General features: G+C 45.8%; 2 protein-coding genes across 5 annotated transcripts in view; one reads left to right on the forward strand and one right to left on the reverse strand.

Moving 5' to 3' along the window:
* The window catches only part of ANGPT2 (angiopoietin 2), a 58538-nt gene extending 55206 nt beyond the window's left edge, over positions 1-3332 (reverse strand). For 2 of the 4 annotated variants that reach the window (XM_065899974.1, XM_065899973.1), the window contains exon 1: positions 2699-2986. In XM_065899974.1, the coding sequence (XP_065756046.1) occupies positions 2699-2986 (288 nt within the window). Of the gene's footprint in view, positions 1-2698 lie in introns of all 4 variants that reach the window. The other 2 variants (XM_065899972.1, XM_065899971.1) reach the window with 2 other exon arrangements.
* MCPH1 (microcephalin 1) overlaps positions 1-17318 on the forward strand; it is a 221921-nt gene that overhangs the window by 157009 nt on the left and 47594 nt on the right. The window lies entirely within an intron of this gene.

The following is a 17318-nucleotide window of genomic DNA, read 5'->3' on the forward strand; positions in this document are numbered from 1 at the left end:
TATTTGGTGTCCTAACTATCACGATTTATCTTGTCCTTGTTTAACCGCTAACCAGAAAGTGAGCCTTCCCCGTGTTGCTCCATTCATGTCCCTCTGCGCTCATTCAGAATTCTGACACTTCCTCTGCCTGGCAGACTAAAGGGGCAGAGTGGCATCTTTTGATGATGTGCGAAACAGCTTTCTTAGTCCAGGCTCCTGACGGATGCTAACCACTGAGACGCTGAAATGCGTCTCATCTACCCTGAGGTTAACCAGAAACTTGGTCTTATTTTCCTTCTTGACAAGTTTTCTTAAAACCTTAAAAGTGTTTTGTGATTTTTTTTTCCCCTCCCATTTTTAGTGTTGATCAGGGAGAGAAAGGAAATACGGAATCATAAAAAGCAGCCCTAAAGAAAAGGAAATATGCAAAACACAGAATGGTGCTTTTTCTTTCTGTCATAATCTATCAATAGGGGTTTGATTGTGATGTTGATCATTGTGGCTTATCTATCATCCCATTATATATTATTTTCTCCCTTATGAGAAAAGCAGTGTTTATTATCACAGGTGACAAAACACAGGGATAAAAAACAAGCAGAGAGGTTACATTCAATCACTTTAGGTGGGTTTCATGTTTGCTTTTTTGCTTTCATTCCCAAGCCAGAGGCCAGTAAGCCAAGTGAGAGCACAAACTGACTTTCTCAGGTGCACGTTTCCCAAGAGGCCCCCAGGACAGGTGCTAAGCCCGTGAAGAGATAAACATGAAGTCATTCTTGGTGCCATTTAGCTAGATGGCTAAAGAAAGAATTCAGAAATACCATTGTGCTACTGTTCAAATATTTACTGATTGAACCTGGAAAGGAAAAAATGTTGGTCACCTCATGTAGAATTCCTTGTCCTTTTCCTTCTTTAAACAGCGTCTCAGAGATCCAAAAGGAGGGGGTTATTTATCTAGGAAAGAAATACGAGCTCTGTATATGGAGTTTCAGGTATACCTAATGTGGGCTTCATTAAGCAAATACAATTTAGCGGTCTTGATTTGGCAAAACATTCTTCTATGTTCCTCGACTGTTTATTTTACGAGACGACTTACCAGTCGGGCAGATTAGAATGTTTACTACGAATGACGTGTCTTTCATCTCTCACCGTGGCCGTCAGCCCTGGCATTAACCGTGCCATGGGGGACATGACAACTCAGGGAGAAATGGGAAGTCAGAGTGAGCAGCTGTTGAGGATACGGTTTGTCTTCCAAATATTCGAACCTGTGTTGCTGCATACTTTTTAAGTTTAACAATATTATTTGCACATCTGTGAATTTTAGGAGATTTTTAAAAGCACCACAGGGGACTTCTTAGGAAAAGAAAGAAATTACTGGAGAATTTGCTCAGAAGGGATAGTGCTTATAGATACGGCTGATGAGTTTCATATTACAGGGTGAGTCTTTTTGATGCGCATTTGTTGTTTTCTGTTCTTTGATTTGAAGCGACCCCTCTTGTTATACTGAATGCAGTGCCGAGGGCTTTCATTCATCTCAGCTCAGGACCAGAGTAATAACTGGGTCATTTCCTCTCTGAAGGTAGGAGAGCTAATGAGAAACACAGATTCGGAGCCAAGATCTATTCTGAGATTAAGATAAGGTGTCCTGACAGAAGGTTTATGGTGAAATGAAAGACAGGGGCAAAGTTTTGAATGAGGAGAATCAGCTTGTTGTTAAAGTTCCCATATGGCTTTAAACCGTCACGTTCTCTGCTGTGTAAGCGCTGTGATGTGATGTCATTGTAATAGTTAATGATTAATCTATTTATTGCAATTTGTCTAAACCTCCTGCAGAATATATCGAGTCCACATCAAGCAAAATTCCAGGGTGATTTGGGGGTTTGTATAAATAGCTTTACATGTGAAAACGATGGCTTGTAAAAGCAAAACTGAGGTTTCAGTGTCCTATTTGAGTTAAACTCTCTATAAAAAGCCTGCAACAGTGGGATCGTGGTAACCCCGTGAACACGACCGTCTTGTCACGGCGTAACTGCAGCAAAATGCCCTGCACGCCTGCCCCACGAGGGGTCACTTTCAAAGCCCGTGGTGGAACTGAAGGGGCCGCAGCGCCCAATCCCCTCAGACGCCTGGAAAACCCACCCCTACCGACAAATGACAAACCCTCGGGATAAAGCCCCCCGGGTTCTGAGAGATGGAAGGTCTGCTTTATTTAATTTCCTCTTGTTTACCAAGAGCCCCAACCTATTTTAGTAAATAAATTCAGGAAATTGGTAAAGCACTTCACTCCATCCGTTATGGATCAGTAACTAACGTGATTGTCACGTTTTTCCTGGCTCCGTCTCTGCCCTTGCTCACAGCTTCCCTCCCGTGCCCGCAACCGGTTCTATAACGTCCCTGGTAAAGGATATCACCGAGTTGAAAGTACTTGCACAAACAAAACAGCCTACACGTTGTGCAGAGAAGTGCGCTTCCTCCGTGCATAAGGATTCCCGACTTTAGAGACTTCCCTCCATTGATCCTGGCACTCCCTTCCAGTAATCCTTGTCACTTTTCACCCCCGACCACTTTACGCGGCAGGACAGACTACAGCAAGTGGCAGCTCATTCAGAGGCGTCAGCCACCAGCTCTCTCCCAAGCTCATCGCCCCCCTTCCCACCCCGCCAGGCTGGTTGTTCAGCCCGAGCCGGTCGGAGCTGTGCACGAGGGAGTGGTGGCTCCCTACCTTCATGAGCCACTGGGTGTTGTTCTCCATGATGTTCTCCAGCAGCTGGAGCCTCTGCACGGAGTCGTCGTAGTCGAGCGGCGCATCCCGCTGCACGGCGTTGGGCACGTAGGCGCTGGAGGGCGAGCGGCAGTTGTCCATCTCCGGCAGGAGGAACGTGTAGCTGCAGGAGCCGTGCTGAACCTGATACTGCCTCTTCCCGATGCTGTCCATGCTCTTCCGAAAGTTGCTATAGGCTGCGGCTAAGAGCAGATCACAGCTCAGAGTAAAGAAAACAAGCTGCCACATTCTTTCTTTCTGTGGGTAATAAACCACCAGCTCAGCAAACTTCAAGGCGCATGAGACTCCCGGGCGCTAAGCTGCCGTCTCAGACACGGGGCTCTGCGGCCATGGCTCAGGGTCCATCAGTGAAAGTCTCCTCTTCCCTCCTTTCCCAGCAGTGACCTTGATTTCTAGTGCCGTCTTCTCCCCGGTCCCGCAGCCAGCTGTCAGATCGCAGGAGGAAGAATAATCCTCCCTCGTGAGGGCTGCATTCGCCTTACGGATCAGCCTCAATGCTCCTTTGTCTCTCTTCCCCCAGATTCTGCGGTGTCAGGATCCGAATCAATCACTTTCCTTTCCTTATATGATAAGTTGATAACAGCAGCCAGACATGTGTAGCTGGCTGCTCCGCCCTCCCGGCTTGTCCCTTATCTTCCTGTAGGGGGGTCACTAGCCAGGCCACAGGAAAAATCTCTGCATGATGTGTACTGTCCAACCAGGACTGTATGCTGCAGAAACCCTCTGGGAAAAAGCGATCAGTTACAGGACCCCTGGGTATTTCAGAGGCACCACCCTAATTGAGTATTTCCTAGAGAGAGCTTGTCGGTCTCTTGTGTCTGAAACTGATTTCACAGTGCTAAGCTGGTAAAATATCTGGGGCAATAACTTTAAAGTACAATGAAAGTTCCTGTTTTTTCCTTTAGGAATAAAAATACTACAAATATGTCAGGACTTTGGTTTATTTTTGTTATTACAAACAAAGAGGAAGAGGTCTCGCTCTGGTAAACGCTTTGCCTTTTCATAGGGAGAACAGTTTCGTTGGTATTACTTGATTTGTGAACCATTAGCCAAGTATGCAAAACTTTCATCTTAAAACAGTGGGATAGCAACCTCTCGCTTTATTAAATCGTGTTAGGAAAGTCAGTTTCTGAGCTCTGACATTTCATCTTTTAAGCAAAATATCCACTTCAGTATTCAACGTAAACTTAAAATATACTGGACTGATCAATGGCCCGCTAAATTATAATCCACAGAGAAATCAGAATTTAAATAAGAGGAGGCTGAGAGAGGCATACCTAAACTTCTCCTTCCTCAGGTCAGGATTTGCTCAAATCCCGTCATTTTGTAACACATTATCCAGGATCAATTACATCAGTCCCGCTCAGTGTGGGACTCAGGCGAATCACTTCTTTTTAGTTAAGCTATAAAGTCCTCATCTGTCAAATTCAAGGGTTGCAGTAACTCCCAAGATTTTTCTGTTTCAATTCTGTGGCTCCATAAACCCTCCAGGGTACTTCCTTCAATGGCTAAAGCTTAACGCTTCGAAGATTGAAAGTGTGCTTACTCACCAGCCAGCTTGTGCAAGGAGGCAGCCGGCGGGGCGGGGGCGGGGGGGACGGCTTGGAGCCCTTGCGGTGGTCTCTTAACGCCTCAGTGCACAAGGTTTCTCTCCAGGCAGCGGCAGCCTGTTCAGCACTGACCTGATGGACCTCATCCATCCATAAATCCAGGGTCAGTCTAATCGTGCAAGATCAGATTTCAGGGGACTTTATGATTTTAATTCTTGGATGACTGAGATTTGTATAGTGAATTGTTTCAAGAGACCTAATAATTGTACCTTTAAAAACGTCCCTCCTGTGCACGGCCTGGCTCCGAGGTTACCTCCAGAGCACGGGTTCTTGACCCAAGGTCCCGGACAGAATTCTTGGGGTCCACGAACTTTGACAGGAAAAAGACATCTTTATTTTTCACTGAAGTCTCACTGAAATATAGCCCTTCTTTTAGCTGTGAATAGGTCAGAAACAACAGTGGTCAATAGCTATGGCTTTCTCACAAATAGGAATTGCAGATGTTTTTATTACGATATCTCAAGCTATTACGTGCACTCAGCACTACATTGTCATTTGATCTATCCCAAGATCCTGTTATTTAATCTCCAAATAAAACAGCCCGTGTCATTTTCTGAGAAGGAGTTTGTAGACTTCCCTAGACTCTCAAAGGGCTCAGTGGCTCAGGAAAGCTAGAACCTGATTCTGGCACATGGTTTCCACTAAAGGAACGAATTAAAGAAGATATACTCACTCAGACTGCTAACTGTAGGCGGACGCATGTAGGATTTGAAGACGGGACCAGTGTTAGAACCCTGATTCACTGAGATCTGAAGCAAATGCTTAACTTCTCTAAGTCTCAATGTCCCTACTTGTGAAATGAGATGATTCTTTCTCAGTAGCACCTTTAGAGTTATAATGATATGGAATAATGCATGTTACTTAGGAATACTACTTTCCTTTCTTTATCAGCACCTCCCATTAAATGAAAATCAGCTCTCGCACCATCCGATATTATAACTGTGTTACTCTCTGGCTGAACATGAAGCAGAAACATGGGGTGCACCTTTTTTCTTCTAAGTTTCTTCCTCGTTTGAAAGCGCATAGTATTAGGCATTAGTATTGCATATGTGGTTTTAAAAATCATCCGTCAGATAAAAATCATCCGGGCAGATATGGTGGTTTAAAAAGAAGCCACAGGAAGAGCGTGTACCACAAATGCTCCTTGTCTTCTGGGTACTGGGGAACATGACAGAATGTCAGACATAGATAAGCAAATAGAGGGAGGGAGACCCCCTCACCAACGGGCTGTGGTGAGAACACCCCGCAGGAAGGCAGCATCGCCTCCAAGGGCACTGGTCCTGCAGGCAGTTGGCTAGGATGTTCCTTACCCATCCTCTCAAGGCCAGACGTGTGGTGAGCAGTGCTCTTTGGAGGCACCTAAATGGGAATTCTTTTTTTTTTTTTAAATACTCTACTAATAGACACTGGATAATCTATGTGCTAAATGTGATGATTTATTCTTTCCAGATTTGTAATAGGATTTTTGTGTGTGTGTGTTGGGGGTAGGAGTTTATTAATTAATTTATTTTTGCTGTGTTGGGTCTTCGTCTCTGTGTGAGGGCTATCTCCATTTGTGGCAAGCGGGGGCCACTCTTCTTCGCGGTGTGCCGGCCTCTCACTATTGCGGCCTCTCTTGTTGAGTAGCACAGGCTCCAGACGCGCAGGCTCAGTAGTTGTGGCTCACGGGCCTAGTTGCTCCACAGCATGTGGGATCCTCCCAGACCAGGGCTTGAACCCGTGTCCCCTGCATTAGCAGGCAGATTCTCAACCACTGCGCCACCAGGGAAGCCCCTAAATGGGAATTCTTACCTAGGAGTTGGGGGGGAGGCTCTAGCTAGACCAGGGCTTGGCAAACGTTCTCTGTAAAGGGTCAGATAGTAAATATTTCAGGTTTGCGGGCCACACGGGCTCTGTCACAACGACTCGAGTCTGCCGTCATAGCGTAAAAGCAGCTGGAGACAATCCACAAACGATGGGAGGTGGCTGTGTTCCAACAAAGTTTTATTCGTGGACACTGAAATTTGAATTTATTATAATTTTGACATCATGAAATAGTGTCTGGATTTTTGTCAGCCTTTTAAAAATGCGAAAACCATTCTTAGCTCACTGGCCGTTCCAAAGGGACCACGGGCTGTAGTCGGCCAACCAGAGGGAGTCGTCAGGGGCTGTGACATGGTTGCAAGGCCACTCTCAAGGCACAGCCGGTGTAAACAGGGAGCCTCCCATGTCTCGAGCACCGCCCGGCTTCTTCAAGAGTTGAGGAGTATGAGACAGGCCAAGGAAAAGGGACTTAGGGAAGGGGCAGGAACGTTTGACCACAAAGACGGTGCCACTTCGAATCTGGATCTAAACTGTAAGACGAGGCAGATGCACTAGGAGAACTGACCCCAGGGTACACATCCCACCTGTGCAGGGCCAGCGCGGGCAGGGCCCCAAGCACAAGCCGATGCCTTCCGTAGTCAGGGCTGGGCACGGTGCCGGAACGAGGCGTCACTGAGGAAGCATAGAGGAGATGCGCCAGTCCGCTGTGGCCAATGTGGGAGAACCAGCAGGAGACCCCAGACGGGGGCGGAGCGGGGGCTCTGAGGGCAGACAGGCGGGAAGACCGCCCCACCTCGGTTACGGACCCGCCCCCCATACTTGTTTGTTTCCTAAGCACCAGGCAACCAGCAGCTGCAGGCTGCTTCCATCCAGGCCTAGGGATGGAGGCTAAACACAGCCTTGACTGTGGTTCTCAGAGCTGTTCAGTTTCAAAGAGAATCTTGAGTTTCGTTCAGTGACTTGCTGACAGGACCGCTAAAGGCAGATGGGGCTATAAAACGAGAAATATTATCACAGCCTTCCCCAAAGCTGCCTTCCTGCCCAGCCAATGTTTTTTTTTTTGTCCAAACAGCTCTGCCGAACAGCTGTGTGTGGTGCTGTTTATTTTCTTAATAACGTTTGTTTTCTCCCCCGTACTGTATGTCATCAGCTGACATTTCGGAGGCTCCCATTTAATCACCTTAGCACGCACGGCCTCAAGTTCTCCTTTTACGCTTTGCCATCGTGAGGTAAATCTTCATTTGATGGCACCAAAAAGACCACGTGACCCTGTTCCCGGAAAGAAAGAGGTCAGCCTTACAGAGAACTTTGACGAAGACCCCTCTGCTTCAGTGCCCTGTTGAACAGAAGGCTTAACGTGTGGCGAAAGCCCAAGCATCTCCCACTGGTCATGGCCCCAAAAATGTAGGTCAGATGTCGACATGCATCCACTTCTGTCTGGATCACGGCATCCAACTGACCCCAACCTTCCGGAGGCTCCAGGTCACCCAGAGCCACCTGTGAGGCTCTCTCTGTGTAAGGGTGGCCCTGGAAACCAGAAACCAAGATATGGTGCCAACTGTAAAGCAGTGCAAAGTGGGGCAGCCCCCAAGGCGTGGAGCACCGAACAGGATTTGGGGAGGCCTGCGTGCTTCTGCTCTTTCCAGGGAGCCATTTTAATACTCAGTATCTACCGGAATACGTCTACGGCTGGACGAAGGAAGCGACGCAGGTGGACCGGCTGGCCCGGGGAGGCGGGGCTGAGGGCGTTCCTGCCTTCTGAGGAGCCAGCATAGTGGCAGCTGTCCCCGTTGAAAGCCTGTAGCTAATTGGAAAATACGGAGTCGCCACTCAGGCGTCCTTGGAGAGGCACGCTGGTCTTCCGCATCTATTGACGTTCTGTGCCAGGGTCTTTCTGCATCGCATCTGGGCACGTCCCCGGACTCGGTCTCACACCTGCCCGGTCACCATCACGCAGCGCAGTGACCGCCGTCCTGTCACCACTGGCCGCAGGCCTTGGAGCCAGTGATTGGGGCCAGCTCTAGGGCCGGCACGGGCTTAAGTTCTGGAAAGTGCTGCGTTGATGTAGGAGGAGCCCTCAGTGCCAAAATACCCCACGAAGTGAGGCTGGGGCGCTCTTGGGTTTTGGCTGTTTTCAGACTGTCGGGCTACTTGGGGCTCCAGGCCCCTGGCAGGCTGGGGCTGGTGGGGGTTTAGAGGCATCTCACTCATCTGCCTCCCTGTTCCGGCCTCTTTAAAATTGGCTAAATTAGATCAACATGTTTACAACTTAGTGTGCCGTGCACGGGGAAACCATTAGGAAGTTCACTGGACATAAAATTGTTGCTAAAGAAGAAGTTATTCTTGCTACTTTTTTTTTTTTTTTTTTCCGAACTGTGGGCAGCAATGAATGAGAGCTGAAGAAGCAGCAGCCACAATGGGTGAAAAGGAAAGAAAGGCAAAGGAGGGAGGGAGGAAGGAAGAGGGGAAGGGGAAAGGAAAAGGAAAAAATGAGTATTTCAGCTTCCGAAAGCAGGCTCCCTCCGTGGTGATTCACAGAAGAGCCCTTTCCACTACATTCTGATGTTAGTCGAACTGAACCTGAAGAACCGCAGGTGGCGTCTGGAGCCGTTTTGTAGAAGCTTTGGTGTGGCCTCTCCCCAGAGCTACTGACCGTGTGGAACCGATATTAAACCCTGAGTCTGGCGGGCTGCAAAGGAGAATCCCCAGCCGTGGGATTTGAAAACAGTACCAAAGAGAAAGCCCCTTAAAGTTACTGTAAAAACAGGAAAAAGAGTAAAAGCGTAAATATCAACACACACACGTGTAGCCGTGGAAGGTAAACCTTGCCCCTACGATGGACGTGGAAACCACGGCTCCGTGAGGCAAGATGACAAGGATTCCGTCAGACTTGCTTGTGCCTTTCTTTTACATTCATGGATTTAAGGAGAATTTAAAGCAATGGGTTTCTTTACCCTGCTTTTACCATGGCAAAGATCAACCTTTGGAGACGCTGGCTGTCGCCTTTGTGCTGCCCAAACACACACCCCGGAGACAGAACCCAATTCACTGCCAGACCTTTGGTGGCCTTTCACCACATGCCCGCTTCAGTATCCTGGACCCGTGGCATCTGTGAGCGGGATAGTCCGCTCAGAAGTGCACACAGCAATGCAGACTTGAAGTCAGATTGAGCTCCCTGAGGACGGAATCTCTGGAAATCCAGCCTCCTGTCTGCCTGCATTAGTTGTGCTTTATATATCCATTCTTGCCACCTTTCTGATTTTCTGGCGTTGACAGTTTTTTTCTTTCTTTGCCTCTTTAATTTCATCTGTTGTAGCTGGCTACAAGAGTGTGATATACCTCTGAGAATACATAGTTTCTGAAATGAAGTATGATGCCTAGTTTAGCACAGTTCCCTGTGCTAGTTGCAATTAAACACACATAGCGTTTGCCATAAAATAGCTGGCCCGTTCTATTTAGAGGAAAATTGTCGTCCACTTAGAATAGGGCATTGGCTCCATAGAATTCACCTTTACAGGAGGTGAGGAAATGTATATTTTGTTAAAATAAGTGTCTGCCTGCCAGAGGAGGAGAAAAAGCCTTTGCCAGATGTGTTTTCAGGCAATTTCCTTTCCTGGGAAACAGCCATTTCCCCTGCATGACCCTCGTGTTTTCATTCTCGGAGCAGACAGAGTAAGTGCCGGGCAGTAAAGGGCAGAGGCCTAGATACCATCGCCTTATCTGGGACAATTATCTTCCTTCTCGCAGCTGCGTAACTTCTGTTTGACAGGGAACCATAGAAATCTACGTGTCAGGGGTTAGTATTGATGGAAGAATCAGAGTTAACATGGAGAAAAATCTTTGTCATTCTTATTTAGGTTATTGGCTGTCATTCTTATTTAGGTTAGTTTAATTAAAAAGGTACCAAATATTCATTCTAACTTATCTGAGTGTTTATTGTGACATTATGTCTGAAAGACATTTGGAGAAGACAGTTTTGTCTTGTTTTGTTTTTTTAAAGGAAACCTAAAAGATTCCTGAATCTTTTACAGTTTGTACGGCCATGAACCAGCACAGCATCTGCTCAAGAAAGTTTGTTTTGTAAAGCCACATTGTATACAGTATGTAACCTTAAGGACTTTGACAAGCCAAAAATCTTTTTATTTGCTAGAAACTTGGGAAATATCCAAGTTACTATTTTTCTTTAAGATTTCATCATGAATTCCCTGAATTTTTAGGAATATTTTAGTTTATATATTTCTCGTGGTAACATGAAGTTATCGTAAATGCCGTTTGATTTTTAAATATTTTCATCCAATATTTTTGTGGAATATTTTATCTTTCCATCAAAAAAATGCCTAAAAGGTCAAGATACAAGTCATAACTTTAAAAAGGCAGTGGATGAAATTCTAAAACAATAGATGAGTGCATTAGCCTGATAATATTTTTGCCAGTAATTCTGTGTCCTGTTTTCTGCCCGTACACAGAAAAAAAAATGCTAAACATTCCCTCTCAGTGGATTGATGTCAGTGATTACTGTTTTGCCCATGACCAACGAAAAGTCAATAATATCTTTCCTTTGACTAACACTATTGTGTTAGTCATCAGAGATTTTGAGCTGGGCTTATGAGTTGTAATTTTATATTAAATGTTCCTAAATTCATTTCAGCAAAGTTGTAGAGAATTCAAATCCTGCTGCTTGTGAAAAATGTGTCTAGTCTCTTTGTCATAACCATTCTACTAAAGAACCATCCAAATTCCTCTCAGAATGAATTTTCTCTTGAAAGTGGCCTAATGCCATCTAGATTAATCTTTGTGTAATCTAAATTTATAAAAATTTTATCTTAATTATTGAGAAACCTTTTAAAATAAGAGAGATAAAAATGTCATGTGTGTTATTTCCATTAAGATATATTATCTCTCTTGGTTATAGGCTAACATAAATAAAATTGCTTATGTCAAAGAAGTAAAAAAAAGTAAAAGCACATGACCCCCTTTTGGTATTCCTGTCTGTCTAACTGACTTGATATAAAAGATCTTCCTGTGGGAAATTAGGCTTGATTATGGAGTTGTTTGTACTAACAGTCATTTTTTTTTTCTAAAAGTCATTTTTGAAGAATTATAAGAAATAGTTATGCATAAAAGGAAGTGATGTTTGCATTCAAGTGTATAAAAATACTCCCCGCCATTCTTGTTCCTCCGTGAATCTAATTATGGTATCTACCGGATGATTTAAGTCTTTCCTAATAATCTCATATGTATATGCTCTACTTTTTCCTCTTAACCCCTATCTCAAGCAATTTCTTTGGTACTCCTTTAATAATGAACTGTACTTTCCAAAGTGTTTCATTTTAAGGAAGGGGTCCAAATTCAAAGAAAGACTGATACAAAAGAAAAAATGGAAGGAAGTAAGCTGTACAAAGCCTGTGAAGAGAGGACATTTATAGCAGGATTAAGATACCTAGTTCCTGGCATCTGTTTCCCTCAAGAAAAATAATTTCAACAATAGTTTTTAAAGCCCTAAAACTATTCTAGTCGAATATTTACAGAAAAAAAATATATATATTATTTACCTTTCCCCAAAATCCTGATGTATCTTTCAGTGACCTTTTTAATTTATAGGTCAGAAAGTCTTGCTTGACTGCAATAAAAATTAACAAAAAGCTGCTAGAGATAATACCTATAAAATACACATCAAATCTGCTTGTACTACTCACCTGCTCCCTCTGCTGGCCTCATAACAGGTAACAGGCAAAATTATCCATGTTGTTATTAAAGTCATTAATACAAATGATAGGCAAGTTAGGACATAAATCAGTAGCAATACTGATAATACACAACCCTGAATGCTTTCATTATAATTTTAGTGCAAAAGAAGACCACACCAGACGTTAAACACCTACCGTGCATGCACGCACACGTGCACACACACACACACACACACACACACGCGCGCGCTCAGTGAAAAATACTTTTAATCATTTGTTTAGCACACACAGAGCCAGAAGCTGTTTCTCTATCATCTGGTGATCAGGTTGCTACCCAAATGAGTGAAGCCATACCATTCCAACAGTAGAAGAAGTAGAGGTCTGTGCTGTCCATCTCTGTAAAGGATGAGGTTAGAGACCTGACCCTGTTCTTAGCAAGTTGGTAGAGTCTTAATGAGGTAGATCTACTTGCCAATACGCAGGGACAGTGCCGTGACACCTCCGTGGTGATCCTGGGTGGTACCGGGCAAGAGTGCCCCATGGGGAAGGCTCCTGGATGGAGTGAACAGCCAGAACTACTTTCAGTGATTGTCTAGACCTAAATGCCTCACTTATTTAAAAAGAGCCTTCTCGTCCCTCCCTCAAAATAAAGAGACTAGAAGTGAAGGAAATTACATTCCAGGCAGTGGAAAGCTAGTGCAGTAAATAGGAGACCATGGAACGGATGGGAAATTCACTCTGTAATTCAGCAGAGAGCCAGGGAAGGCAGGAACCCTGGAGACCCCACTGGAACTAGCTCCAAAGCATCTGCTTAGGCATTTGGACTTTCCCCCGAGAGAGTAGACTAGCCTGCTATTGAGAGGCCCCTGGAGAGCCGTGCAGAGTGAGGTTGGAGGGAGACCTGGGGAGAAACTACGTGGTGACTCAGGTTCCTGAACTAGAACATCAGCCCAGGGCCAAGGGTGTGTGAGAGGGAGAGTCAGCGGCACCAGGTTGACTGGCCATGCAGGTTCCAGTGATGGGGTTGGTCTGGTGTTGGGGTTGATTCTTCCACTTAACTAAAAGTTCTGGGTAAAATAATTTCAAAATCACTTTAACAGCATCAGTGTAATGATAAGATGATAAAAAAACATCAGGCTTGAATTTATGTGGAGGCAGGAACCAAGTGCATCAAGTGGGATGGTAAACAGCTGGCAGACCCGGGCCTCAGTGGGTGGGGGGAGGAGCCAGAGGCCAGGGCCCTACATGGTGGAGAGTCTGAGAGACTTCCTTCCGTAACCGTGAGACCCCAGGGGACTCCACCGGCAGCACCCGGGGAAGCAGGAGTAAACCTGTCCACTCCACCTCTGCAAAGAATGCAAGAAAACAGAACAGAGGCGGACCTGATGTTAAATAGAACGGGGTTGGGGGCGGGGGACCGCCCCTGGGGATTGTAGCCACGAGCTCACCCTTTTAGTTTCACAGTAAAAATGAGATGGTCGGAAAGAACCTGCAGCCCTGGAGCATTTTTCTAAAGTGGTCACCGGTTAACAGCTGGTGCTGTTAACTCCTCCCCGTCTCCCAGTTCCATGGCAAATGTGAATCCTTTCTAAAAGAATGCACCTTCACCATAGGTCTCAAATTCTTACAGATAATCTCCCAAGGAAAATGAGCAACTCGTAGACAGACTAAATGAGCATACAGGAAAACGTATCGCTAGCAAGTGTCAGCAGAAAGAATAGCAAAAAGAGACTGGCAAGAGCTTCGTGATTGGAAGCTGTTGGCCGCATTTTATAAACTAAGGATCCTTACTGTATTTGTCTCTTAGGGCTGCCGTAAATACAGTCATCCCTTGGTATCCACGGGAGAGTGGTCCCAGGACCCGCTGCAGACACCACAATCTGTGTACACTCCAGTCCCTTATATAAAGCAGCATAGTATTTGAACATAACCTGCATGCATCCTCCCATATACTTTCAGTCATCTCTAGATTCCTTATATTACCGAATACAGTGTAAATGCTACATAAACAGTTCCCAGTACACAACAAATTCAACTCTTGCTTTTCCGAACTTTCTTGAATTTTTATTGCCTGAATATTTTTAACTGGTTGAATCTGTGGATGTCTGCATCCACCTGTGGGTATGGTGGGCAGACTATTCCACGAGCTGGGAGGCCTAAAGCAACAGGAATGTATTACCTCACAGTACTGGAAGCTGGAAGTCTGAAATGAGGGCGTTGGCAGGGCCACGCTCCCTCTGAAGCCTGGCAGGGGAGTCCTTCCTTGCCCTTCCCGGCTTCTGGTGGTCTGCTGGCGATCTTCGGCATTCCTTCGCTTTCAACTGCACTTTTCCATTCTCTGCCTTCGTCGCCACATGACGTCCTCCTGTGCATGTGTCTGTGTGTCCTCACGTGTCCCTCTTCCTGTAAAGACACCAGTCAGGTTGGACTAGGGTCCCACCCTATGCCATTATGACCTCACCTTAACTAGTTACATCTGCATCAGTTCTGTTTCCAAACAAGGTCACATTCTGAGGTGCTGGAAGTTAGGACTTATATCTTTTTTTTTTTTTTTTTTAATGATCTAGTTTTGTGTTTTTTCTTAATTTTATTTATTTATTTTTGGCTGCATTGGGTCTTCGTTGCTGCCCTTGGGCTTTCTCTAGTTGCGGGGGCTACTCTTCGTTGCGGTGTGCAGGCTTCTCATTGTGGTGGCTTCTCTTGTTAGGGAGCACGGGCTCTAGGCACAAGGGCTTCAGTAGTTGTGGCGCACGGGCTTAGTTGCTCCGCAGCATGTGGGATCTTCCCGGACCAGGGCTCGAACCCGTGTCCCCTACCTTGGCAGGCAGATTCTGAACTGTACCACCAGGGAAGCCCAGGACTTATATCTTTTGGGGGGTCCCAATTCAACCCATAACACCATGCTTAAAGATATAAAATTAAATTTTGTAAATACCTAAAAGAGGCAGAAAACTAAAGTAAAAAAAATCTTGTAGATTTTAAAAGAAACTTAAAGAAAAAAATACAATAATTGAAATTTAAAATTCAAAGATCATGGGTTTTTTTGCGGTATGCAGGCCTCTCACTGCTGTGACCTCTCCCATTGTGGAGCACAGGCTCCGGATGCACAAGCTCAGCGGCCATGGCTCACAGGCCCAGCCGCTCCGCAGCATGTGGGATCCTCCCGGACCGGGGCACGAACCCACGTCCCCCGCGTTGGCAGGTGGACTCCCAGCCACCGCACCACCAGGGAAGCCCAAAGATCATGTTTAACAGAACATTAGACACATATGAAGAGAGACTCACTGAGCTAAAAGATAAATCAAAAGAAGTCTCCTGAGAACAGCAGCGTCACAAGGAGATGGGGACTAGGAAGGAAGGGGAGGGACCTGAAGGATGGAGTGAGAAGGTCTAACCAAACTCCAGGAGGAGGACAGAGAGAGAACAGGGCAGACGGTATGTGAAGGGACAGTGGCTAAACATTGTCCCTAAATGATGAAAGACACCAAGCTACAGATTCAAAAATTCCAGTGACTGACCAACAGGATAATAACAAGCCTGGATAAAGGAGTAAGAGATGGATGATGCTGGCAGCTGGCTGCCTGGTGACACATGAGAGCTCAGGCAGGGAGGTGACGGATACACCTTTGTACAATCCCAGTTTTAGTTGGTTGTGTAACACCCAGGTGGAGTTTTGCCGTTGTACACGTAGGTCTGAAGCCCAAGAGAGTGATCTGGGCTGGAAGCAGCAAGACCTGTTTTCATGATCAATATTAGTGCCAGTTTTGTTAAATAATCTTAACTAACGTTAAGTAGTATATGAAAATAATGAAAAAGAACAGCTTTGTAAATCTTAACAGTCTAGGTTTTTCTCGATAAAATTAAATAGCTAAGTAGCCTCCCTCCACCTTGACCCTTGGAGTTTCAGTGGTGCCAGTTCTGTGGATTCTGGCATATTGTGCTATTCTCTAGATTTCTGCTCTGGAAGAGATAGATAATGATAGTAAATAAAGAAAGCCCAGCCTGGTCAGTAAAAAGGTGCTTCATAGTGTCATTGAGATGTTGCAAGTGATTGAAATAAAAAATCTGCAAGATATAATTAGTAGCATGTAAGTTTTTGTAAATCTGTCACTGCTTTGAGAGTCTTTGTTATGGTTGAATTGTGTCCCCGAAAAATTCATTGACTGAAGTTCTAACTCCCGGTATCTCTGAATCTGGCCTTATTTGGAAATAGGGTCATTGGAAATATAATTAGATAAAATGAGGTCATACCAGAGCAGGATAGGCCCTGATCTAATACGACTGGTGTCCTTATGAAAAGGGGAAATTTGGAGACAGACATATCCATGGGGAGAACACCATGTGAAGATGAAAGCAGAAATCAGGGTGATGCTTCTGCCCACCAAGAACCACCAAAGGTTGCCGGCCGCCACCAGAAGCCGGGACAGACACCTTGATCTTGGACTTCCAGGCTCTAGAACTGTTACAGAATAAGTTTTGGTTGTTTAAGCCGCTCAGTTTGTGGTACTTAGTTACACCTGCCCTAGCTCCCAAAAAAATATTACCGGAAAGGGAACTAAAATCTGTTGCTGCTTTGCAGCCTTCACCAAAAACTGTTAAGTATTTGGTGGTTTTGCTCGCTATTTAATCTAACAGGGAGGAAAATCCAGGCAGCCCAGATATTTTAATATGGTGGTAACCATGCAAAGCTTCATTTTGCAACAGTAAAACAATTTCTTAGAAATCCTAAGGCTCTTTAATTGCATCCGCCCTTACGTAAGGCTGTCCTCCTTCCTGGAGGCCCAGTGCCACTTCCTAGAGGAATCCTCCCTCGAGTCTGCAGGAAGAATGTTGGATGCCACCCTTAGGAAGGCCCCTCATCTGTCCACACTGGTGATACAGTGAGGCTCCTTGACAGTGGCTCATTACCCGCACTGGCCGTGAACTCATTGAAGCCCGAGGCCATGCCTCCTTCAGTCGCTGCTGCTGTTTCAACATGGCATCTGTGCATTCACCCCAGTCACACCTGCCCAGAGACAACGGCCTATAAAGATGAGATCTGAGCCACGCCCCCATCCTGCAGATTCTCTGTCTCAGCTGCCTGTTGTGATAGGCCTCCCTCCCCACTGAGCCGAGGGTCCTGCCAGTGGATCCCACTCTGGACGAGGTGCAGGATTCTCCCCTCCGTCCCAGCCATCCTGCTGTCCTGTTGCAGGGGAGGCGGCCTGGATGCTGGGAGGTTGGTGCCAGTCCTTGGGCTGAGTCTTTTCTAAGTAGTTGGATGCCTTTCCCTCAGACCATCTGCAGTGCTTGCGCCATGGCCGCCTTATCTGCAGCCTTCTGTTCTTTAAACTGAGGTCCCGCTGGAGTTTTTTCGTGGGACCTCTGTCCTATCACCTCATTTCCTCTGGAGCCTGTTGCGTATGAATGAAGCCTCTAAAATGCAGGTAAACACCTCCACATTGAATTAAATTATCACAC

This window comes from Phocoena phocoena, chromosome 21 (genome assembly GCF_963924675.1).
Source record: "Phocoena phocoena chromosome 21, mPhoPho1.1, whole genome shotgun sequence".
NCBI classification, from domain to species: Eukaryota; Metazoa; Chordata; class Mammalia; order Artiodactyla; family Phocoenidae; genus Phocoena; species Phocoena phocoena.